Below are 25,357 nucleotides of genomic sequence, written 5' to 3'. Positions count from 1 at the left end.
ATCTTAAATTCTGTAAACAGTAGTCTATTACAATGAACTGAAACACGGCATGTTATAAAATTTACTTTCTTTCATCTACTGTCAATGTTCTTAGAAACAAGACTCTGCCACCTTGGACATGGAACGAGCCAATAAAGAGATTGAGATGCTAAGGAAACAGTATGAGGCTATGTCCCAGGAGCTGAAGGAAGCCACACAGGAGGCTGAGGTGGCCAAATGTCGAAGGGACTGGGCCTTCCAAGAGAGGGACAAAATAGTGGCGGAGAGGGAAAGCATAAGGTCAGTCTGTATATGGGTTTTTAAAGATGTTTAAAAGAACTGAATGGGTCCATATTAAAGAACTATCTGCTCCCAATAAACCATGTCCATTCTCACCTTTCTATAGGACTCTGTGTGACAACCTACGGCGAGAAAGGGACCGGGCAGTCAGCGATCTGGCCGATGCCCTGCGGAATTTGGATGATATGAGGAAACAGAAGAACGATACATTACGAGAGCTTAAAGAACTAAAGTGAGTCTTCTAAAACTGCTGTCATGATGATTAAAGCAACTAGAGTGAAAACTTATATAAGCCTTTGCCCCCTGGCTGAGTGGTTAGGGCGTATATCACATGGGGTGGGGGGGGGGGGGGGGGGGGGGGGGGTGAAGTCCCTGTGTTTACTCCCTCACTGTGTGACATTCCCACATTTCCAGCTCTTTTCCATTTGTCTTTATTAAAACAGAATGCCAGTAAAGAATCATAAAGAATCACTGGAAAGTTCTTCAGCATTTGAGCAAGTGCAGCCAACATGGCCTCTACTCAGCTAGCTGTGTATTTATTTGTGTGTGTGTGGTACTGTATCTGTAAGCTGGTGTACTCAGTGTGTGGTTGGGCATAAGCTGTGACATTCAGCCTTTTGAGACATCGTGTAGTGCAGTTGTGTTTCTGGCAGCATTTCCACACACCCAGATTAAAGTGTAATCCCGGAAAGCGTCAGTGTTTTGAACACACACATTTTGTCTCTCATAGTCTCCAAGGCCCTGCATGTAAATGTGTTTTATAAAGCGTGTAAAGGCGCCCTCTGCTGACTAAAGTGTGTATGGCAATCGGTTTGTGTCAAAGCTCTGCAATGAGGGTTGTGATAGATTACAAGACTGGAAGGTAGATTCTGGGGAAAGTGGCATCTGCTTCCCATTTATGAATTTAATCCTAATATTATCTAACCATAACCAGTTGGATGGTATGATGCCTTTTATCAAATCGTACTCTAACCAGTGATCTACTATTTTCGCTATATAGAGCATACTCTATATAGCGACTTTGAGTTTCTTTCTCCTATCCTCAGTAGAGAATGATGTACAATTGGGGTTTTAATGTCACTGCAACCCTCAAGGCATGCCTCAGTAGGACACCATATATCTTTTTGACAATGGGGCATTGTGTGCAATCTACTTTTAGTTTCCTTCTGAATAAATTTAAATTTGACTCCATAGACCTCTAAATGGAAAGTGTTTGTGAGAATGAGAGCACGGCAGAGATATTTTGAAACAAAGCGCAAGAACAACAAGGTTAATGTGTGGTTAAAATGTGTTAAATTCTGCACGGTTTCTAATTCCTGTTTGATCCAGGCTACATGCTTTATCCACAGTGTTATGTCCTGTAATTTTATGCCAAACAGAAAAACTGTTATCTTTTGCTCTGAAAAATCTTTTCCAGTCAGCAAACTTGTGCGTGTTTTTAATGCTAATCTTCCTTTCTCTTGTCTCTGCCCATCCTTCCTCAAGTGACTGCCCTTTGACTCTGTGTGTGATGTCTGCCTTTGTTAAGGGAGAAGATGGAAAGCCAGCTGGAGAAGGAGGCCCGTTTCTGTCAGTTAATGGCCCACAGCTCTCACGACTCAGCCATTGACACGGACTCCCTGGAGTGGGAGACAGAGGTGGTGGAGTTTGAGAAAGACAGGGTGAGAGTAGTGGTCAGGTCTTATTGCTGAGATTCAATTGGTCACATGCTAATCTCCGGAGAGCCCACAGACCTCTAAGGACTGCCAAAACATGATGGCATTGAAATGAGTTTTTCAGATTGAGCTAACTGACATTTATGCTGCTGCCTTCACAGGATGACATGGATTTGAAGGCACTTGGATTTGATATTGCTGAGGGGGTAAATGATCCATATTTACCAGGAGATTGTGGCATTTTTGTTACCAGGGTGGACAAAGGAAGTATTGCAGATGGAAGGTTAAGGTATAAGCTGCCTCAACAAGATTCCAGTGCATTCGGCTAAGGCTTTGTTAAATTACTCACAATTCATTCTCTCATGTTTCCAGAGTGAATGATTGGCTGTTGAAGATTAATGACATCGACTTGACCAATAAGGACAGGAAGCAGGTGGTGAAGGCTGTCCTTAATGGTGGAGGATTGATCAATATGGTAGTACGGAGGAGGAAGTCCCTAGGAGGAAGGCTGGTTACTCCTGTTCACATAAACCTTATGGGACACAAAGGTACATTATGCTTATAGATGGATTTAAATATTTAGATGACTGTAGTTTCCTTGTTTATTGCCCTCCTTTTGTCATCTGTATCTCAGACAGCGGTATTGGTCTGGAAAGTGGGGTGTTTGTTGCCGCCATTGTCCAGGGAAGTCCAGCAGCCAGGGAGGGCTCGCTCACAGTTGGAGACAGACTGATTGCTGTGAGTTGGTTTTAGCTTCTATGAAATCCTCTCTATTTTTAATACTCCCTTCCTGTATGTCTGGCACACTGCAGTTCAGAGGTTCCTTTGGGTTTCTAATCCAGCCCTTGATCCATTTCAGTATCCACACTCCAAAAGTAGATAAGGTGTGTGTGTGTGTGTGTGTGTGTGTGTGTGTGTGTGTGTGTGTGTGTGTGTGTGTGTGTGTGTGTGTGTGTGTGTGTGTGAGAGTGTGTGTGTGTGAGAGAGTGTGAGAGAGAAGTGGAAGGAGGGAAATCTCCTCTTTTGAATAAATCCTCAAAAATGTGCAGCTCTGCAGTGGTAGGTGGAGCTGTGTCCAGGCACACAGCTACAGTATACTTAACCTGGAGGGAACTGAAGAGAGAAGTGTCAGAAGTTGAACTATGAACCACTCTATTTCAGAGAGAGATGGGGGGGGGGGGGGGGGAGTGGTCTTATATGTAATGCTAATCTTCTTTGTTTAAATGTAGCCATTAAACAAGTGCACCACCTTTTAAGTCTCAGAAAACACGGGTATCTTTTTAGCAGTGTAGCAGTCCCCTGCATATTACAGTGACCTGATTTGTCAAACTTAACCTTGTTACCATTACTTGCTGTGGCTGTAAGTGGTAAAACCTTATAATTGGAAGTGTATCATATTTTATCTTAGCCTCGTGTGTGTTCTGTAACATTAGCTTACCACATTATTAATGGCTAAAGTCCTACAAGTCTTGGCACTTGGGTGCCATTTTGACTTAAGACCAAGGAAAAGAGAGCCATACTATACATACACAAAAACATGCACATTTCAGTGGTTGGACACAAACTGCGTCCAGAACTGAATCTATGTCACCAGTCAAACCTGGTCATACTATTTGGTGCCTTTGTCACATAATAAGGTTTGAAAAGGTTCTTCACCCAACATAATACTTCAAATGCACAATTGCACAGGTACTTTGTTACTCATTGTTTTGGCTAATCCCACCAGAGCACTGAACAAATGCTTTGGAGCCCCTAATGCTGTTCATTCACACTCTGGATAAGTAAGCCAAACAAAAAGAGGTATAACTTGCCTACATCTTCAATATGGTAACAGTTAGATATACCTGCCACTACACAGTTGAAATTGCAGGCCTCAGCGCAGCAACACAATTAGCTTGTTTGACTCTTTGTGGCCACCAAGATTCACCCAGTGCCTTGTCTTTCATTCTTATGTCTTTAATATGACTTACTGAATACTTAATTGTATTTACAATAAAAGAGAACAGTGTGCTGAATTGGAGGTAAAATATGTATGCAAATGAATGCCAGTTACTGAGCCTTATAGCTCTGAAGTCAAGGTTTCTTTCTCCACTTGTTCTAGATTTAGGCATAATGTTCTTTCCAGGATATAATTTATGTTAAATCTCAGCCATAATAAAGTGCCCACTTTGCTCCTCAGTATCTTTGACCTTGTTTGTGTGTTAAAGGGTGTGATCTAAAGGAATGTGCAGATGGCAGCGTTAGGGTTGTTGAGACTGAAATGTGTTGGCCTAGATTTCTTGTGGTTTTCCCACCGTAACAGCATGTGACACATCTCAGGGTCCAGAAATCTCATGTTCAAGCGATATGTCACCTGTATGTGTTTGTAGATGTGTATCTATTGTAGTGATACTGCTGCCCAAGACATACAAACGCATCAGGGGAATATCAGAAAAGATATTTCTTCTGTGTTGAAGGACCTGCTTTTATTTCCATTGTTCTTTTTTCCCCACTCTGCAGATAAATGGAATTGCTCTGGATAACAAGTCTGTGACAGAGTGTGAGGCTCTGCTGAGGAGCTGCAGGGACTCTCTCAGTCTGTCTCTTATGAAGGTGGGCCAGTAGTCATCTCACTCTGAAAGTCTTAAAGCTTTTTCTACTTCTGTGTACTCTACAGAGCAGGTTTACAACTTCAGCTGTGCAGTTTGTTGGAATTGAGAAAACTGTTCCCATTTTGTTTGTCAGTGTATCATTTAAAAAAAAAAAAAGCTGTCTCTGTATGTTCATCTGGTGTGGCTAATTCCTTAAACTTCTCTCTACAGTTTTTCCCTCACAGCACATCAGGCCAGAACATTTTTGAGAGTCTGCGTGAGTCATCAGAGAAGTCAAATGGGCGCATTCACCTGTCAGAGATTCACTCCCGGAACAGTCGCAATCTCAAACACAACAGCTCGACACAGACTGACATTTTCTGCCCCGATGTTGGAAGTGCTAGCACAGGCAGCATTTCTGGGGAGAGAAGAAAGGTCAGAGGTGAATCTGATGACATGTACGGTGACATCAGCAAGCCCTTCTCTACAGGTTCCCTCCATGCCACCAGCCTTCGGCCATCCTCAGACTTGGGGAATGGCCGGTATGGGCCCAGCGCTTTCCAAGAGTGCTGTCCCTACACAAAAGCACCTTCCTCCTTGCCCTTTGAACCAGTTTCTCCCTCAGACTGTATCACCATGGAGGCAACCCTGGAGAAGAAGCACAGTGGGGGCACGTGGCCAAAGATGATGGCGGGAGGTATGTCGGTTGCACCAGATAACACTAGTCCACTCTCGGCAGCCACCCAACTCTCCATCTACAAATCACCGAAGCAGAGGAAGTCCATCTTTGATCCAGACACTTTCAAACGCCCTGAAACACCTTCCACTAAGATGGAGTACATGGCAGCCAATCAGATTGCAGCAGTAGCTACTGCTGCAGATTCTCACTCACCACAACCTTCAAAGACAGAGTCCCTCTCCTCCTCATCCACCCCTACCCCAACCCCTCCAACACCACCCACTCGCAGTGACTCCTTTAAATTCAAACACAAACATCAAAGCAGCTCTGCCTCTGACTGCACGATCACCTCAGACGGCAAGGGAGAGGCTGCCATCTCCATGGTAGCGGGCGAATGTAGAGACAGGAGCGAGCGTGAAAGGGACAGGAACGGAAACCACTACTTCCTGGATGGCAAGGTCCTCACCTCACGGAAGTCATGTGATGAGGATATTGGCCGCACCAGAGGGGAGGAACCAGAGGTGAAGAGGCCACGCCCTAAATCTGCCCCTGCCCTTCGACGTAGGATGACCCCTCAGACCATCACTCTTCCCACCTTCCAAGTGAGTTCAAAGTTTAAGGCCTCAAATGTGCAAAAATGGATGTAGAGATTTTCTTTTTTTTTTTCTTTTTTTCTTTCATCAAACTAGATCCCCTAAAGTACTCGTTTGCTTTCTCCCTACATCAATCCAGGGCAGTTTTGATTAGAAGCTTTTGTAATACAAGGAATATGATATATTTGAGGAAAAAGTCAAAATGGGACCTTTCAAATCATCCCAGTGGGCCAAAGCATCTATTTTGTTATAGAATTTACAGCCCAGACAGAGTAAAGCCTTAGGGATTTGCCTCTTGCCAGTATGTCGGAGTGATTGATGCCTTGCACTGTTACAACCACCCTGTGCACAAGCTGAGTCAGAATCAAGAGCTTAAATAACCATACCTGGAGAATGCATTGGGGATAAATGTTAATTTCACTGTTATGAGATGTTTCTGTTATCATTCTTCCCATATGGTACTTATATCACCAAAGGGTAGAGAATTTGTCCTGAATAATGCTCATGTTTCTGCTGTGTAATTTTTAAATTTTTTTTTTTTAAACCTACGTTTCTGTCATTCATCAGAGCTACTCTAATGATGAGCATTCACCTGAGCCCAGGGACATGCTGCGTTCCTCCCCCAGCCGCTCTCACAGACACAGTGTCGGCTTCGTCCCCACAGTCTACGGTGGCTCCCTACCTCCGAGTAAGTTTGCAGATTGTTAAAGTATAAATCAGTCTTTATGTGCTCTTAGGATAATCACAGATTCCAACTTCTAAAACCTGGTGGTGTGTATGTGCTTGGCAGATTCCGCCCATCGTGGACTGTCGCCTTGCCCCGCTGTGACGGCCGTGATGAGAAATCCAGTGTACACCGTGCGCAGTCACCGCGTTCATACCAGCAACTGTCCATCTGTCGCATCACAGATATGTCACCAGCACACCCACACCAGGTTATAGCCTTTAAATGCTCACAGTTTCCTTGACCTCTGCTTTAATGACGTTTTATCTTCTGGCTACTGGAAGTTTAGTGTCTTGTAATATGGCCTGTTATGACTAATAATTTAAAATTATCCGGCTCCCAAAGGCAAACTGACACAGTTAAATTACATTTCCTACTGTTGCTTTGCTTTAATATTGGACTGTTGTGATTTAGCCCAGCCACTCAATTTAATTAGTTATAAAAATCTGCTCAGATAATAATAAAAAAAAATAGTGTTATGACAGTCTCATAAAACTTTGTTTTTTTTTCTTTCTGTGCAGCCCACAACACCAGGGTCGTCTGAGCCTGGACCTGAGCCAGCAGAAACGCTCGAGTGACTACTCTGAATCCTCCTCATCACGCAGCAGCAGAGCTTCACACGGTACAAATTCACTGCCATCCAGTGCACGGCTCGGTCAGTCTGACACGCACGCAAGCACACACATGCACGCACCTACAGGCCAAAAAAACTCAACATCCCTTTGTCTTTTTGGTTGTTAATGTCACAGCATTCATTCTTATATCTTATCCTTCTGTTAGGTTCTTCCAATAATGTTCAGTACCGCACAGAAAGGATCAAAATCCCTTCTACTCCCCGCTACCCCCGCTCCATGCTGGGCTCAGACAGAGGTACTGTACTGGTTGGTAAAACACAGTCAACATACCATGTTTTAATTTCAGTGTTTTATAGATGTTTAGAGTAAGGTCAAATTGCCTTTGCACAAGGAAAGTAGTGGACACTTTGAAAGAATCTGAAGCTTTACCAAGTTCTGTATCATCAGTGTGTTTGGTGTGCAACTTTTTCACCTCAGGGTGGGTGTTGATGTGCATCAGTAGCTGAATTGTGTTCAGGCAGAAAAATAACATCCAAGTGTAAATATTCTTCAAGAGCTTCAAGATGTGATTAATGCGGGTGGTGTTTCCATTGCTACTAGACTCTCATTTGCAGGTAGCAAAGCAAAAATGAAGATTAGTGCATTTGTGGAGAAAAAAATAGGCTTTTTAATGAGCTTGTAAGGACAGTTAACAAAATGTTATGAAGTTCAATTTGCATTCATAATTCAGTGTGTAGTGTAGGAATGTTCTTATACTTTTGTTCCTCTTTACCTAAATCCAGGCTCCCTCTCGCACTCTGAGTGTAGCAGTCCCAGTCTCATCACGCCTCCACAATCGCCACTCAATCTGGAGACTTCCTCGTTTGCCAGCAGCCAATCACAAGGATCCATTTCTACTTTACCTCGGATCTCAGTCAGCCCGGTGCCAATAGGGGAGCGCAGGAAGGACAGGTATGATGGAAAGTACTGTTCTCACATAAATAGAAAATTTAATTAAAGAGAGCATAGAACATGCTGTTTGTGAACAGCTTGTTGACAGATTTTTGGACAAATTTTTATTGGTGTCACGCTGATCTCTGTGGCCTTTGCTATCGGACTGAGATACTGCAAAAATGCCCCTCCAAGTGGTGTAGCTGTTGGATGAATGATGAAAGCGGGTACTATATAGCCTGTGTCTGCCCTCAAGAATCCTCCTAGACTATTTCAAAAGGTGTTGCCAGGCAACAGGTCCGTCATGGTCAGAGTTGTGCAATCCCTCCATTGAAATTCAGATTGAAATCCTATTAAAACTCCTAATAGTAATATGTTAAGAGTTGCTGTTTTTCCAAAGAAGCAGTGATTTACTAGTTTGTTGGAATCTTCTATCCTTTAACTTATTTTTTTGCCAACACCACTCTTTTACATTGTTATTGTCTCTGTATGATATCTGTCTTCCATTTTCCTCTTTATCTTCCTCCCGCCTCTCTGCAACCCTCCATTTCCAGATCTCTTTACCGTAATCGCTCTTTTCTAAGGATTCCTCTGGCTGCAAGGCCGAGGTTCTCCTCTCTCAGGAGCCTCAGGTTTGTTCTTTCTCACCGTGCTACAAACAAGGATATGCCCCCAGCCTTCTCCCCAGCCCACGTCGTTCACATGTTATAGTTGGGTAGAGAATAAGGAGGAGCAGAAAAGTTTTGTGCGGTTTATGTGCACTATATGGAATGCAGAAAGGGATTTGTGATGTTTTTTTTTTTTTTTACCCACCCCACAAGAGTTGTGTAATTCTGAGACAGTTGTTTGCATGCAGCAGTATGACTTGTGCCTCAGGACACAGACCCCTTGATTAGCTACACTTTGAACTTCAAAGGTTTGGTGTTGTTTATGTGGCCACCCATATCTCCCTCCATGTCAGAAAATCACTCGAATCGAAGAGGGTGCATGCAGCATCCGTGCTCTGTGATGACTACATAGTCAGTATGCATGTGTGCATTACTGGCTTTAAGCCAAGTCACCCTTGAGTCTGCAATATGTATGTATGTTATGCAATGGTATTATTATTATTATTCACCCTCACGCTTCTGGGTCATGGTCTTATTTGTACACCACCTTTCTGTTTACCCTGGTCTCTGGCTGCTAATCCATTTTTTTTTTCCTTATCTACCTACATGAAAATTGTAAGCCATGTTCAAAGCCACCTTGTTATAAAGGCCCACCAAGTTCATGCAAATCTTCTTCATATGAAAGGATTTCACATGCCTGAGCTTTCACTCTTGTGCACAGTGTCTCTGTAAACCTGCACAGTCTCTTCTGTAGGATGATCATAAAATGGCACTCTGCAGAGATGATCCATTACAGGCCTGGGGGGTATTGAAACTGAGGGATAAACATTCTTAAAACTTAACCTTTTTTTTTTTTTCCCTAATGTATTTAGAATTAGAACCATATGTAATTTTGTGTAACTTAAGCAAAAGCCTGGCCAGGATGTAACTCCCCAGATCTGTAAAGAAATTTGTCAACCTAGCTAACAAAATGTCACATCACTTTTTTTTTTGTTTTTTTGTTTTTTAAAAAAAAAAAAAAAACCCTCTCTACCTACTCCTGTGTGGTGACTTACTATCACTGCTTTTATGTGACACTATTTATTAATGTCAATTCCTTTTTCCCACCAGGCCATACTTGGAGGAACCCCGCAATGTTATTGTGCACAAAGGTGCAGAGCCTCTGGGCATCTCCATTGTCAGTGGGGAGAACGGAGGAATCTTTGTTTCTAAAGTCACTGGAGGTAGCATCGCCCACCAGGCAGGACTGGAGTATGGAGACCAATTACTGGAGGTATGAACAACCTACAGCTGGTCACAAAGGTTACATAGCTTCAAGCAACATAAATAAGAGTGTACTGTCAGATGCCTGCAATACAGAAACAGAGAAATACAGATGCCACTAATATATTCTGTCTTCAAAGGCGCAGTAATTTTGCTGCCTACCATACATTTATTCTGTTTGGCTTCACTTCCTGGAGAACTGTATTCATTAGTGCTGTCACAGTTCCAAGTATTTTAATACTTGCTGAAATGCTTTTTTTTTTTTTTCTTTTTTTTTTTCCACACAAATAAAATAACGACACAAGCTGTCACATCAAGTGTGGGTTTACTGTAGCTGTGGATGATGAACAGTTTAAGTAGTAAAAAAGAAAAACACTTAGCTGAATATCTGCAAACGTGGTGGAGTATATTTCTTCACTTCAAAAACATTCTTTCTGTGTGTTCCATAGTTTGTAGTGGAGCCTTTTAACATTGCTTGGGCATGTCACTTCCCTTTAAATAACATAGCCCCAACGTGTGGGCTGTCCCAGAGTAATGCCCCCTCTTCATGTTTTTACTGGCATGAGAGTGAGGGTCCTAAAAAAACACAGTTTCTAAGCATATCTGTTTCAAAGCAAGGTATTAATAGATATCTCACAGATATACTTACTATTAGTAGTTGAAGCTCAGTGAAAATGAAGGCAGATTCCACCTTGATCTTCAGCTCTGTTTAGTATCATGATTCATTTTAAAGGGCTGAGGTGCATGCATCATATTAATAAAAACAACACCAGGATGAAGCATGCATTGCTTCAGTGTCTGTCTGTCTGCCTGTCTGTATTTCTTTATTTAAAATAGGAAAATGGATTTGTAGCTAATCCCCCTGTCAACTCTCATAACTGTCTTCTTCACTGCAAATGACCTAAAGCCTTAAATAGCCTGATCACATACCGTGTTCCTATGTCCCTGTTTCTTGTCTGTCCTAAAATGCTCTCCCTAATCACACTTTTCCTTTATCAGTACAATGGCATCAACTTGCGGAATGCCACAGAGCAGCAAGCTCGTCTCATCATCGGCCAGCAGTGTGACACCATCACCATTATGGCGCAGTACAACCCACACATGTACCAGCTGGGCAACCACTCTCGCTCCAGGTAATGTGGTGCTAGTATGGGGTTAGTTTTTATTCTGAATCTCAGCTGTTTCATTTGGCTAATTTTTAAATCTGTTTCCAGGTGCCTTTCTAAATACACTCTGGCAGTGAGGCCAGATGATACATTTTATTGACTTGCACTTTTCAAGCTGAGTGTACATAAAGTAATCTCTGAAACAGCACTTGTTCACCCAGGTGAAAAGATGTATTTAACTGTGCAGCTGTTTGTCTTTAAATACTAGCAATGTGCATAGTAGAGTCTGACCAACACTGGAATTTTGAAGCTTATTTCAGCATTAAATCCATATTTCTTTTATAAAAATCTGCTATATTACAGTGGACCTGTTATGCTTCTCCTTATTCTCGACCATATACACTATGGGTTGCTCATATCAGACATAGTAAAATTTTCAAATAATGAAGCTTGTGTATGTACAAATAATCCTATTGAGCCAAAGCTCAGACTTCTGCTCTACTGGCACCTTTTTTCCTAGTGTTGGCTCTGTATGATGTCAAAGATGGAGAATATGTTTAATATAGTCATCTCAGTCACCTTCCTCTGTCTGTAAGAATCCCCACCTACCTGCTGTTCAAACCTTCTGTTTGCAAGTGGCAATCAGAAGAAAGTTGGCTTAACCCTCTAATACCAAACCTGTCATCGGCGATAGAACGTACTTCAAATGCTCCAACATTCGCGGACTTCCAGCAGCAATTACCGTAATAACCCTACATCGGGTGTGATGCACAATTTCTCACCTTTTGGAAACCATTTGAATTTTTCCGATAGGACAAACAGTCGCGAAATTATGGTAATTCAAAGTACGTTTGCTCTGATTTCTCAGTGGTGATATGCTTGTCGTTAACCAGCTGTTCACGGCAAGTAAGGGCAGGTAACGGGTGTATTGGCGGAAATTGCTCAGTGTTAAAGGGTTAAAAGGATAGAAGCTAAAATGACATGCTTCAGACAGCAGATGACTGGAAATGATCATAATAGATCAACTTTAAAGTGTCTCTGCATAAACAAAATATAGCCAGAAAATTCCACAAACAGAAAAATCAGTTAGCCTAATGCTTTTCTATTCTATAAATTCAAACTAGCCTAAATGTGAGTCACTTTAATTAAAATTAATGCACTTGGCCAGTTCACACTGTGCTCAGTAAAAGCTTGTGTTAATCTATACTTGGACTTTTTTGATGCTTGGCTCAGATCAACTAAAACATTTGTGACAGTTATGAAGTACATTAAACATAACTCCTTGTGTAATGTAATTAATGTTCTAAAAAAAAAGTAACCTGTTTTGTGCTGCAGTTCCCGGCTGGAGCCGGTCAGTACTCAGTCAACTCCCCAGGGGAGCGGGGCTGCTACACCTGACAATCACTCCACCATCGACACACTCAGTGAGCAGGACGAGGGCACACTCACTCCCTCCTCCAAGCAGACCACGCCCACTACCAGCCCTCACAATTTTATCAGGTAAACATGTACACAAAGATTAGGGAGGGAGAGGGGGGGGCACAATTACACTCCAGTATCTTTCTGAATGACTCCTGTTGTCATTCAGGATGGCGTCTGAGGGGAGCAGGAAAGTGGGTGAGCAGCGGCTCGTAACGGTACGCAGGCCTGGGGTAGAAGTAGGAGTCACGCTCTGTGGAGGGAACCTGCGGGGTGTCTACATAGAGTCTCTGGATGAGGATAGTCCTGCCAGAGGTCCTGATGGGCTACTTCCTGGGGACCTCATCCTGGAGGTATGGATGCATACTGTTACTTGACCACACATCCACAAACACACATGGAATTTTAAAATGGATTTTAATATATTCATATTCAGTCAGATGGGTAACTGGAAAGATGGATCTTTTCAAAATGTCATTTTCACATGTTGTTTGCACTGCTCGTTCAATAAAAGCCTTACGCATGTTATGTTCTGTAGTAAAGATGTTTCCCTAAATGCTTCACTAAGACACACATCTTGTTACTGTCTTGAAAAGAGAATACCTTCAAGGATAAACTCGCTAGCAGAGCTAATCCTACCTGAGACAGTTACTAAATTATTCTAGGAGAAAAACTCTTTGTATTGTCTGCTTGCTTGTTATATATAGGTGTTATATGCAACCCCAGTTCCAAAAAAGTTGGGACACTGTAAATTTTTAATAAAAACAAATTTGTGACCTGATCTGGCAAAATTTTTTGGAAGTCGGAGGGGCTAATTTTTAGCCAAATAACACATGAGTCGTATTGCGGGTCATTTCTGGGTTCACGGGATATTCTTAGCAATTAGGGAGACATCGCTTATATTTTTTGAGCGCGATTATCGGCTACCTGTGACGTCCTCATTAAAATTACTTACTTCTCAAAAAAGAGGGGACAGGACCATGTTTACCACTGTGTATCATCCCCTCTTTTAACAACAGTCCATAAACATCTGCAACTCAGGAGAGCAGCTTCTGTTGTCCCGTTCTTGTCTGATATAGGACTCTAGCTACTCAACAGCCCTGGGTCATCTTTGCCATATTTTGTTTTCATGTGCCAAATGTTTTCAATTAGTGAAAGGTTTGGACTGCAGGCAGGTCAGTTCAGCACCAGGACTCTTCTACAAAGCCATGCTGCTGTAATAGATGCAGTATGTGGTTTAGCATTGCTGAAATATACAAGACCTTCTCTGAAAAAGATGTGTGGATGGAAGCACATGTTGCTCTAAAGCCTGTATTTACCTTTCAGCACTTTCCAGATGCTTTTCACCAATTCCATAGCCACTAATGTACCCCCTACCATCAGAAATGCAGGCTCTAGAAGTGAGTGCCAATAACAAGCTCCTCTTTAGCCCAGAGGGCATGGCATTCATGTTTCCCAAAAAGAATTTCAAATTTTGAGTCGTCTGATTGCAGAACAGTTTTTCCACTTTGTCTGTTCGTTTTAAATGATTTTTGGCCCAGAGAGGGCATCAGTGTTTCTGGATCACGTTCACATGTGGCTTTTTTTTTTTTTTTTTTTTTTACATGATAGAGCTTTAACCTGCATTTGTGGATGGCACAGAGAACTGTGTTCAATGATTTCTGGAAGCGCTCTTGAGCCCATGCAGTGATTTTCATGACAGAATCATGCCTGTTTTTGATGCAGCTCGAGGGGCTGAAGATTACGGGCATCCAATATTGATTTTCAGGCCTTGTGCACAGCGTTTTTTCTCCAGATTCTCTGAATCTTTTGATGACATTATGTACTTGAGATGATGAGACATTTAAAGTATTGTCAAAGAACATTATTTTGAAATTGTTCCACAATTTATGCAATTTATGGTGTGTCTTTTTCACCCTTGGTGCTGTTCGGTTGTGCAGATGTGAACTCGATAATTGTGCTCGACCAAAACAACTTAACCTTTTGGGGTAGGTGGTCTAAAACTCCAGAGTGGTTCATTTATGGTGTGGATGTGATCTGACCGAATGGCTGGGTATATGTGGCAAGTTTGAGCCTTTCTCGTACCCAGATATGCTTAGCATTCTGGGATAGTAGGTACCACAGATGTGCAGAGTACACAAATGGTTAGTATGATCCAGCAACTAGCTGTAAAATGAATGTAAATTATCTGTGGTATCCACAAGGCCAGAACATAGCACCTTCTTTCTGTATTTCCTTTTGTTCCCACCCCAGACACAAGTGGCCAATAAGCAGACTGAACGTTCTCCCATGTTTGTAGTAGTGATGCACTTTTGTTTGCTCAGTGTGTGCTTGGTGCTTTCTGTGTGAAAAGAAGTCAAACTATGGGAAAAGGTACAAGTTACAAACTATAGGTTTGAAAAAATCCTGAGATGTGTTTTTTATTTATTTATTCCCAATCATGTTGCCGACCTGTTGCCAATTAAACATAATTAGCTGCAAAATGTTCCTCCAGCTGTTTAGTACTGCTTTTGTTGCCCACATCCCAACTTTTTTTTGACATGATGCTGCCATGAAATGAAATTTAAAATAAGTTAGGATCCTGTGATGATTTTTATTTTTTATTTTTTAGGCTGCTAAATGGTAAAAATATGTAGGTGTAATTCCAGTTTTTGTAGAGAAGTTAAACTGCAATTTGTGGTTTGCTGTCTCTCATAATTTTTTGAGCTATCACTTCTTCAGACTTGAATAATGCCAGAAGGTGCTGGCATTTTTTTTTTCCTCTCCCTGCCTGTCATTGTTTTTTTATTGATCTCTTCATCTGTGTTCTCTCCCACTCCACATTGGCAATTTCTCCAGAACATCACAAACTCATAATAGATATTTCCTGCCATTCTCTCATTTTAGCTCTCTGCCACAAAGAGCCTGCAAATGTGAATTGCCATGCAGCTCTATCATCAGGCTGCACAGCATCAGTCTGTCCTTCACTCTCGCATCCTGTTTGTTTTCTTCCCTCATACATGGCACAAATCAATACTGCGACACTTTTAATACAGCTGAAAGCTCGGAGGAAATGTTGTTTGCTTGTGCACCCTTCACAGGCCGAGAACATTATTTTACTGAGTGTAAACATTCATCAAATTTCACCCTTTTTGTTTGTATGATGTAACGTCCAATAACCTCAGTTTTGTGCATTCTCCTTTCTTTCAGTACAACTCGGTGAATATGAAGAATAAGACAGCTGAAGAGGTGTATGTTGAGATGCTGAAGCCTGCGGAGACGGTCACATTAAAGGTGCAGCATCGGCCTGATGACTTCAACATGGTCAAAGATGTTCCAGGAGATGGCTTTTACATTAGGTATGTCTTTGTACTTGCCTCACACATACTGTAGGTCATGTTGGAGTTTGGTGATACAGCTTTCTAAAAGGAGAATGCTAATTTTCCCAAAGCGGCCTCATCTCTTTCCATTCTGCTATATATAGAACCATCACAAGAGAGCCTTTGGACAAGCTGGACTCTTTGTCATCTAACCAATTATGTCCCAGATCCACTGTATCACTGCAGCGAAGCTAATCGCACTACAGATTTAGGTTATCTGATCTCAGTACACACCACATGCAATACCACATTCATTTTAGTTCTCAGTGTTAGCCAGGGTATTGGAAATGCACTGTATATGAATGGAAAATTACACTTTGAAATAGTCACTTTTATTGTTGGGTGTCAGTCTGGGCGTGTTGCCGCAGCTGCTGCAGTCACTTGTCATATAGGCAAGTAGGCTTGTGATGTCATCTGCAGTAAATACACTCAGCTTCCCTGGCTGTCACAGATAGGCTGCTCGGGAATGACTTACAAACCTCCAACAGGAGGAAAGCAAGGCATATTGACAATAAAATGTACACTTCCTATCTTATCCTTCTGTGTCACTGATTCTTTATCTTGTTCTCTTCACACTTATCTTGTCTGATACCTCACCTCCTTTCTCACTTTTATCAACTTCATGCTTCTTTGCTCCTTTCGTTCTGCTCTGTTCTTCAAAGCTCCTCATCTATCTTTGTCTCGTCCTCCCAACAGAGCACTTTACGACAGGGTGGGGGAGGCCGAGGGGGACCTCAGTTTTAAGAAGGATGACATCCTGTACGTGGATGAGTCTTTACCAAAGGGCATCTTTGGGACCTGGATGGCCTGGCAACTAGATGAGAATGCACAGCAGATCCAGAGGGGGCAGATTCCCAGCAAGTACATGTAGGTGGAAACTGCAAATGCACGCACATATTTTTGAGCTTGTAACAGCTGTGACAATTATCCTTGCCATGCTGCTGCAATTTACAAAGCATATGTAAAGTCACTTTTTAAAAACTGCACCACAAGATTGTATTTTTGTCTTACTATATTGGTGCTAAACAATATGCTTCTAGTTCTCTTTGGCCTGAGGTCCATTAGCCATTAACAGTAAATTTTGAGTAAAAGGTCAACCTGTTTTTGGAACCGAATCCATAAACTATAGTCTAAAGTCTACAATAGAGATTAATTTTGTCCAATCAACCGATGACCCTCAGAAGATCCTAACTTAAAGGTTTCCTCTAACCCAAGTGCAGCAGATCGACAATCGTTAGACTTAAAAAATAAAATAAATAAATAAATAGAACAACACATTTTCACTTGCGTCTAAAAAGGTGCACTGCTGTCACAAACAGTATAAGAGATGTAAGTAACCACCACCATGATGTCCCCCATTGTTTAGATTGTGAATTCCTGTTATGAATGTTTTGAAAGTTTTTGTTTTTTTTTGCCAACAAGGTGCTATTTTGAAACTGGATGTAACAGGCGAGTCTGAATAATCTTCTTTTCTCCTTTCTGACAATTAGAATGATCATAATTTAGAAAATGGACTTAATGTTTTATTCAGTATGACCCAAAACTAGCAACTGAGTCCATAAAGTCATCACATCTATGGCCGTTTCTCAATTTGTAGATATTATTGCACCTCCTCCCACAACTGGCAACTTGAAACGATGGCAAACGCATCAAACAGCATGTCTTAAAAAACTAGTTTTGAGGGATTGCCTTGATATAGTGATGCTTACACGACTTTGTCCTATTTGGATTCTCTTAGATAAAATCTTTGTTTTGTGTGTGGTGTAGGATGGACCAAGAGTTTTACCGCAGACACAGTGTGACAGAAATGAAGGAAGATTCCAGCAAGACTCTCTCTGCAGCAGCCCGCAGATCCTTTTTCAGGAGGAAACAGAAACACAAACGCAGCAGCTCCAAAGACAGTAAAGAGATGGTGGCCCTGGACACAATTAGCACCGATTCCATCCCCTTCCTTGATGGTGGGATCAATTGCTTAGATGTTCTGTGTAGTAGTAGTAGTAGTAGTAGAAGTAGATTTCACAGTGAAAATCCTTGCTGAACAGCATATTTGATTGACCTGCGTGTTCTGTTTGTCCAGACTGTGTGAGCTTGGCATACCAGCGAGTTCAGAAGGTGGAGTGCACCTCTCCCCGACCTGTACTCATCCTCGGGCCTCTCACAGACCCCGTCAAGGAGATGCTGGTGAAAGAATCGCCTGGGAAGTTCTGCAGATGTGTACTGGGTGAGGTGACCTCATATAGATGTTTCAGTCCTACAAATCTGGAGAATAAATACCCCGTCTGCATAAGAAGTGAACTGCAAGTAACATTAAGAGCAAAGGTTTAGGGTGTAAAGGAGCAAACATTTAGTTTACATCCCAACTTTGAGGAGTATCCATACTTTGTTCCATAGTAGGTATCATTACTCTTGTACTTTGTCTTGTTTGCAGAGGTGATGAAGGCATCTCAGCAAGCCATCGAGCGGGGTGTCAAAGATTGCCTCTTCATCGACTACAAGCGGAGGAGTGGACATTTTGATGTGACTACTGTTGCTTCGATAAAAGAAATAACAGATAAGGTATTCTGTGCTCATTCTCATCACATTTTATCAGGAAAGATGAAGCGACTTCTGTCTGTCTTTAATCTCTTCATTTGGTCAAGATAAGCTATCACAGCTGCTGCTCTTTAGATAATGGACAGTAAGAGGCAAGATTCTTGATCGTGTAAACTGTTGTTAATCATTGAGTATTTTTTTTTTTTTTTTACATAGTATATTGCTGTTTTTCTTTTTGATACAGGGCTGTCACTGCCTGCTTGACATTGCCCCGCATGCCATTGAGAGGCTCCACAGTGTTCACATTTATCCAATTGTAGTCTTTGTCCGCTACAAAAATGCCAAGCAGATCAAGTAAGTAGTAACCTGTTTCATAACAAATTTGGACAGAACGATGGGGATGTCCTGTGTGTGTGTGTGTGTGTGTGTGTGTGTGTGTGTGTGTGTGTGTGTGTGTGTGTGTGTGTGTGTGTGTGTGTGTGTGTGTGTGTGTGTGTTGGATGGAGCAGGATAAGCCTTCACACTCTCCATCCCACCATGAACCCTTTAGCGTGTCTGTAAAAGCACCGTGCTCCAACACACACTTGCATAATCCCAAACAGCTGGTGAAACATCCTGGCTTTTTTTTTTTTAAATAAAGTCTGTCATTGGAAATGCTGTATCTCTTTATCACTTAATCTGTGTAGATGTTTTTTTTTTTTTTTTTTTTAAAGAAGAGATCATTTTGTATCAAGGCTGTCAAAAAGTAACAGGTGACTTCTAAAAGTGGGCAGATAAATTTGTTTGTATTACATGTTTTAAGTGATTAAAAGCTTAATTAGACACAACAGTAAAGTATTTGCCACCTTCCTGATTTCTTAATTTTTTGCATATTTTTCAGATCAGATGCATTTTAATATTAGACAAATACAAAAAGGAGTCTTTAAATGATGATTTCATATATAAAGGGGGAAAAAAAAAAGCTATCAAACTTACCTGGCCTCTGATCCGAGTGACTGTTCCTCCTTTTTCTATTTTTTATTTATTTTTTTAAAATCTGTTTCCCCCACAGGGAACAGAAAGATCCGGTTTATCTGCGGGACAAAGTGTCTCAAAAACATTCCAAGGAGCAATTTGAAAGTGCACAGAAGATAGAGCAAGAATACAGCAAATTCTTCACAGGTTTGTATGCAGTCAGGTGACCAAAAAAAAAAAAGAGAGAGAAATTGACCGTTTTGAGCTCAAAGTTTACTGTTTGCAGTGCAGTAAATATTTGCTTGGCTTTCAACAAAGTAACCTTGTCTTTACAGGTATTGTCCAAGGCGGCACCCTCCCTTACATTTGCACTCAGATCATGACTATAGTTGATCAAGAACAAAGTAAAGTCCTGTGGACTCCACTCGGCTGCCCCTAGAGGAGACTAGCAGCCATCACAGCGAGCTTCGGCTTTCATCCCCATTCCCCAAACACTAATTAACCCTTTCACACTACATCATTAGGTACACTACATAGAGCTAGTTATGTAAATTATTGCTATATTTTTTTTATTTTGTCTTTGTTATGATTTCTAATCAGAGCCTCCTTTATTTCTGATGTACTCCGGAGCAGGTTAGTAGCACTGGATATCAACATTAGAGTTCTTTCAGTCTTCCCTAAGGGTTTGTGCTGGTGTATTTGTGATGCTGCATTGTAAGCGTCCGTTTACAGTCAAAAGAAAAGTCTGACTATTGGTGTTCAATATTTGCTTGAATGCGTGTGCCCCCCCCCCCCATGTACACAAACTTCCTCAGTAATGAAGTTCAGCCACCTCTGACCCACCTGTGTACCAAGTGACATTTGTGCTTTCTCTGAAATTATGCACCCATTTGATGACGACTGACAACTAATTGTAGTTTTGTGTGTCTGAGTTTGTGAGTGTGGGGGGGAGAAAAAAAAAAAAAAAGCAACACTGAGACTGTTGTTCACAATTGTAATGACAATTTCAAATGAGTTGAATCACATTGATACTATGCTATAGAAATGGAATGCCAGGATCAGACGTCACATTCCACGTGGTGTTTCATCACCAAAAAAAGGAGGAAAAAATTAACTAATACATTGAACCTCTTGAAGTATGTAGCTGTGGTCTTACTGAGCCTCTCTCCTAGCAGTGACGGCCATCAAAACTCTAAACACACTGATGTTTGCTCTATGCATTGTGTTTCTGTAGTAGCTGGGTGTATGGACAGCTTATGGGCCTTTCGGAAGTGCCTTTGGAGAAGAGGCCTGATCTGAAACCAGCCCTTGATCATTTAGCCAGAAAGCTGAGGATCCCCCCCCACCCCACCCCCACGCAAGTTTCTCTTCTAGATCCAATGTATCATTTCACCCATGGTGGACTAGATGATTTAGAGGCTGATTTGAGACCAGTACTATGTAGAGCGCATGACAATGGTGAGGTTTGGAGGGTAGGTCGAAGTGGCGGCCAACGGGTTAACTCCTCAGAATGCACTCCAGGGCTAGACAGACCACTGTGTAACTATCATTCTCTCTTTATCATATATTTAACAACACTATAGAGTATACCGTATACAGTATGCAGATACAGAAAAATATATATAAATATATAAATATATATTACATGTATTTTCACTAGGTCATATGCCTAGGAACGTCTGGCAGTCAAGTCACGTCTTAGCAGGTATTAGCATGTTTTTTTTTTATTTGTTTTTTTTTTTTTTAAGAATTTGTTTTTCTTTTTTGTGGTTGGTTGTCAGTCACTTATGTACTCATTAAGACACTATGAAGCAAAATTTGCAGGGTAATATTGGAGTTTCCTCTGATCCGTTTAAATGATAGTGACTTTTCATTGTTATTTAAGTTTGTTTTTTTTTTTTTTTTTTTTGTTTTTAATTCAGGAAGCAAAAAATATTGATGACAAATATTCTGCCCTTCCTTGAAACCATATCCTGTATCTTGTTGTGCCAAAATCCACAAAGGCAACTTTATCTTTTGATTATTTTGCACTTGTTATTCTGTGAACCTTAAACATGTAACTGTTCCTTGGTTTCCAGCAGATTTATGAATAGGTACTCTAATTTCTGTTGTAACTATTTCATGTTTTATGTATCACATCAGTTCCTTACATTTCATTAACGGCCTTTTTATTCTTAATTAGAAAAAAAGGATCACTTATTTGAAATTTTAAAAAGGGATCTACTCTTGCACAGCTTTTCAAACAAACAAAAAAAAGGTCCACGTGTTTGACTATTGGGTTAAAGGAGTAAACAGAAGCAAACTGTAATGTTACTATTTTTATGAGTAGATAGCATATGTTAGAGAGCAGGATACAACGTGAAGTGGTTGTATTTGTAGAGGAAGAGTCTAGATGCCAGGTACTGATTGAATTTTTCTTTTATTAAAAAGAATGTGATTTGTATGTTAAGACATTAACATGAGAATAAAGCTCATTTTCTGTATCACGACATGGGCTCATTGACTGCTTTTTTTATTTATTATTATTATTATTATTATTATTATTAAACTGTGTCCTGCAGAGATGTTACAGGACAAAAAGGAGCCCATTTTACTGAAAGCATTAGCACGTAAATTAGCAGATGAAATTGTTTTCTGAGATGAGAGAAAATAGTCGGGTGATATCTGTGGAACTGAAGAAATGTATAAAGTGCATCTCTGCGTCCGTGTTAAAGAAAACTGGTTATCAAATAGCACTTAATAAGACAACCTCATTGAAACTTTTCAGAAACTTGGAGCTACGGCCTTATATGCTTCTTATCAAACTGCTAAAAAGCTACTTTTGGGTGCTTCCTCATTCAAAAGGTCGCCACAGTGTGTAGCTCTGCATGCTTGATTTGTCTCCTGCTGGGATCAAACTGGGAATCTTTTGCTTGTTAAGCGAATATGTAAACCACTACACTACAGGTCAAACTGCTGAAAGTGCTGTTTTTGTAAGATGAGTAAAACATTTAGTTTTTACTCTTTTATAAAAAATAATGCATTTACAAAATGCCTTCCAATTTTAAAAATGATTCTGCCCACTTAAGCGTGCAGCCCAGCCATCTGTTGAGGCATGTGCTGCAGTGGTTGCCTTCGTAAATTAAATACACTGCTCAAAAAAAAAATAAAGGGAACACTTAAACAATACAATATAACTCCAAGTAAATCAATTTCACATGCTGTTGTGCAAATGGAATAGACAACAGGTGGAAATTACTGGCAATTAGCAAGACACGCTCAATAAAGGAGTGGTCCTGCAGGTGGGGACCACAGACCACTTCTCAGTACCTATGCTTTCTGGCTGATGTTTTGGTCACCTTTGAATGTTGGTGGTGCTTTCACACTCGTGGTAGCATGAGACGGACTCTACAACCCACACAAGTGGCTCAGGTAGTGCAGCTCATCCAGGATGGCACATCAATGTGAGCTGTGGCAGGGTTTGCTGTGTCTGTCAGCGTAGTGTCCAGAGGCTGGAGACAGGCCAGTACACCAGGAGACGTGGAAGAGGCCACCAACCCAGCAGCAGGACCGCTACCTCCGCCTTTGTGCAAGGAGGAACAGGAGGAGCACTGCCAGAGCCCTGCAAAATGACCTCCAGCAAACGATTAGAAACCGACTCCATGAGGATGGTATGAGGGCCCGACGTCCACAGGTGGGGGTTGTGCCCACAGCCCAACATCGTGCAGGACGCTTGGCATTTGCCAGAGAACACCAGGATTGGCAAATTCACCACTGGCGCCCTGTGCTCTTCACAGATAAAAGCAGATTCACACTGAGCACATGTGACAGACATGACAGTCTGGAGATGCCATGAAGAGCAATCTGCTGCCTGCAACATCCTTCAGCATGACCGGTTTGGCAGTGGGTCAGTAATGGTGTGGGGTGGCATTTCTTTGGAGGGCCGTACAGCCCTCCGTGTGCTCGCCAGAGGTAGCATGACTGCCATTAGGCACTGAGATGAGATCCTCAGACCCCTTGTGAGACCATATGCTGGTGCGGTTGGCCCTGGGTTCCTCCTAATGGAGGACATTGCTAGACCTCATGTGGCTGGAGTGTGTCAGCAGTTCCTGCAAGATGAAGGCTTTGAAGCTATGGACTGGCCCGCCCGTTCCCCAGACCTGAATCCGATTGAGCACATCTGGGACATCATGTCTCGCTCCATCCACCAACGTCACGTTGCACCACAGACTGTCCAGGAGTTGGCAGATGCTTTAGTCCAGGTCTGGGAGGAGATCCCTCAGGAGACCATCCGCCACCTCATCAGGCGCATGCCCAGGCATTGTAGGGAGGTCATACAGGCACGTGGAGGCCACATACAATACTGAGCCTCATTTTGACTTGTTTTAAGGACATTACATCAAAGTTGGATCAGCCTGTAGTGTGTTTTTCCACTTTAATTTTGTGTGTGACTCCAAATCCAGGCCTCCATTGGTTAATAAATTTGATTTCCATTGATGATTTTTGTGTGATTTTGTTGTCAGCACATTCAACTTTGTACAGAACAAAGTATTCAATGAGAATATTTCATTCATTCAGATCTAGGATGTGTTATTTTAGTGTTCCCTTTATTTTTTTTGAGCAGTATATTAAAGTTTAGTCTTTACTGACAACTACTGTGCAACTTGAGAACAAAATAATGGAACAGCAGCTACTGAAAGTCAAAACCATCCCAAAATTGGACGAAACTCAAAGCTTTTTTTTAGCAGTATATAAGTAGTCTATATCATAAGTGATTTATCACTTTTTAAAATTTAATTAGCTACTTTTCATGTCAGGTCAGCCACAGTTAAAAGCTGTGCATTATTGGCAATAAAGCTTTTTTTTTCTGCAACTTAATCATCTTGTGAAATCACTTGTAAAACTCTGAAGTATTCAATTTTTTAAATGCAGCTTTGAAGGGAAGCGCTATTGAATTTCATTGATTTTTCTTGCCGTTATGGACACTGCAAAATGGTTGCTACAATTACAAAATAAATGAAATTTTACCAAATATCAATTATTTGTAATTTCAAAATTGTATCTTTTTAAAACTGACAGAGTAAAACTAGCAAAATGTTTATCTTTTGTGCACATTAAGCTGCTGCATACAGTATAAGCCCTATAATGTATGCCGTGTACACTACAGCCTGCAACATTCTCAGTGATTACAAGTCTTATATTTAATTTAAAAATGTATCAAAAAGCTAAAACAAAATTGTGGATTTATGAAAAATAGCTGCTGAGTGGGTAAAAATCCTCTGCTTGTCACCCTCCAGTCTTCAAAGAAAAGTAGAAATATCAGTATTAACTCTTTATTTTTTGGACATAAAAACACAAAAAGCATTAAATCTATAGCATTTAAAACTTGTATTAGAGGAAATGCAAATGTGCTACACCATAATTTGGAGGTTGATTGTATTCATATATCAAATAAACAAGAATTTATATTTGATAAAAATAAAAGTTGTGTGAACTTCATCACGAGGAGCAACTTCATATTATCAACACCAACTCAGAAAATATATTATTTAATGGAAAATAATATTGTGTTACACAGGTAAACCCAGTTTACCTGGAGCCTGACTGATATTTGCCATAGAATACCAGAATTGGCAGTGACACCTTGTGCTTTTCACAGATGAGAGCAGGTTCACCCTGATCACATGTGACAGACGTGAAAGGGTCTGAAGAAGCTGTGGAGAACACTATGCTGCCTGTAACATTGTTCAGTATGACCAGTTTGGTGGTGGGTCAGTAGTCTGCGGAGGCATATCCATGGAGGTACACACAGACCTCTACAGGCTCGGCAATGACACCCTGACTGCCATTAGGCATTGGGATGAAATTCTTGGACCCGTTGTCAGACCCTATACTGGCGCAGTGGGTCCTGGGTTTCTCCTGGTGCACAAAAATGCCCGGCCTCATGTAGCCAGAGTATGCAGGCAGTTCCTGGAGAATGAAGGAATTGCCCCCCCATGCTCACCTCAGTTCAAAAGAACACCTCTGGGACATTATGTTTCGGTCCATCTGATGCCACCAGGTTGCACCTCCAGGAGCTCAGTGATGCCCTGGTCCAGATCTGAGAGGAGATCTCCCAGGACATCATCCATC

General features: G+C 41.4%; 1 protein-coding gene across 2 annotated transcripts in view; it reads left to right on the top strand.

Annotated features, from left to right (window-relative positions):
• Positions 1-21,735, top strand: part of dlg5a (discs, large homolog 5a (Drosophila)) — a 40,130-nt gene extending 18,395 nt beyond the window's left edge. Inside the window, exons 9-33 of one of the 2 annotated variants that reach the window (XM_030748023.1) lie at positions 95-279; positions 386-511; positions 1,808-1,940; positions 2,096-2,223; positions 2,307-2,482; positions 2,569-2,672; positions 4,434-4,526; positions 4,736-5,785; positions 6,344-6,464; positions 6,567-6,711; positions 7,022-7,155; positions 7,281-7,370; positions 7,858-8,026; positions 9,724-9,886; positions 10,876-11,009; positions 12,318-12,482; positions 12,571-12,754; positions 15,591-15,739; positions 16,457-16,627; positions 17,528-17,718; positions 17,838-17,981; positions 18,189-18,316; positions 18,537-18,646; positions 19,344-19,453; positions 19,582-21,735. In XM_030748023.1, coding sequence (XP_030603883.1) covers positions 95-279; positions 386-511; positions 1,808-1,940; positions 2,096-2,223; positions 2,307-2,482; positions 2,569-2,672; positions 4,434-4,526; positions 4,736-5,785; positions 6,344-6,464; positions 6,567-6,711; positions 7,022-7,155; positions 7,281-7,370; positions 7,858-8,026; positions 9,724-9,886; positions 10,876-11,009; positions 12,318-12,482; positions 12,571-12,754; positions 15,591-15,739; positions 16,457-16,627; positions 17,528-17,718; positions 17,838-17,981; positions 18,189-18,316; positions 18,537-18,646; positions 19,344-19,453; positions 19,582-19,685 — 4,407 coding nt within the window. In that variant the 3' untranslated portion in view covers positions 19,686-21,735. The remainder of the gene's footprint in view (positions 1-94; positions 280-385; positions 512-1,807; positions 1,941-2,095; positions 2,224-2,306; positions 2,483-2,568; positions 2,673-4,433; positions 4,527-4,735; positions 5,786-6,343; positions 6,465-6,566; positions 6,712-7,021; positions 7,156-7,280; positions 7,371-7,857; positions 8,027-9,723; positions 9,887-10,875; positions 11,010-12,317; positions 12,483-12,570; positions 12,755-15,590; positions 15,740-16,456; positions 16,628-17,527; positions 17,719-17,837; positions 17,982-18,188; positions 18,317-18,536; positions 18,647-19,343; positions 19,454-19,581) is intronic. The other variant, XM_030748025.1, reaches the window with a different exon arrangement.
• Positions 21,736-25,357: the final 3,622 nt, after the last annotated feature.

The sequence above is a fragment of the Archocentrus centrarchus genome, chromosome 15 (genome assembly GCF_007364275.1).
Source record: "Archocentrus centrarchus isolate MPI-CPG fArcCen1 chromosome 15, fArcCen1, whole genome shotgun sequence".
Lineage (NCBI taxonomy): Eukaryota > Metazoa > Chordata > Actinopteri > Cichliformes > Cichlidae > Archocentrus > Archocentrus centrarchus.
This window is presented reverse-complemented; position numbering and strand designations above follow the sequence as displayed.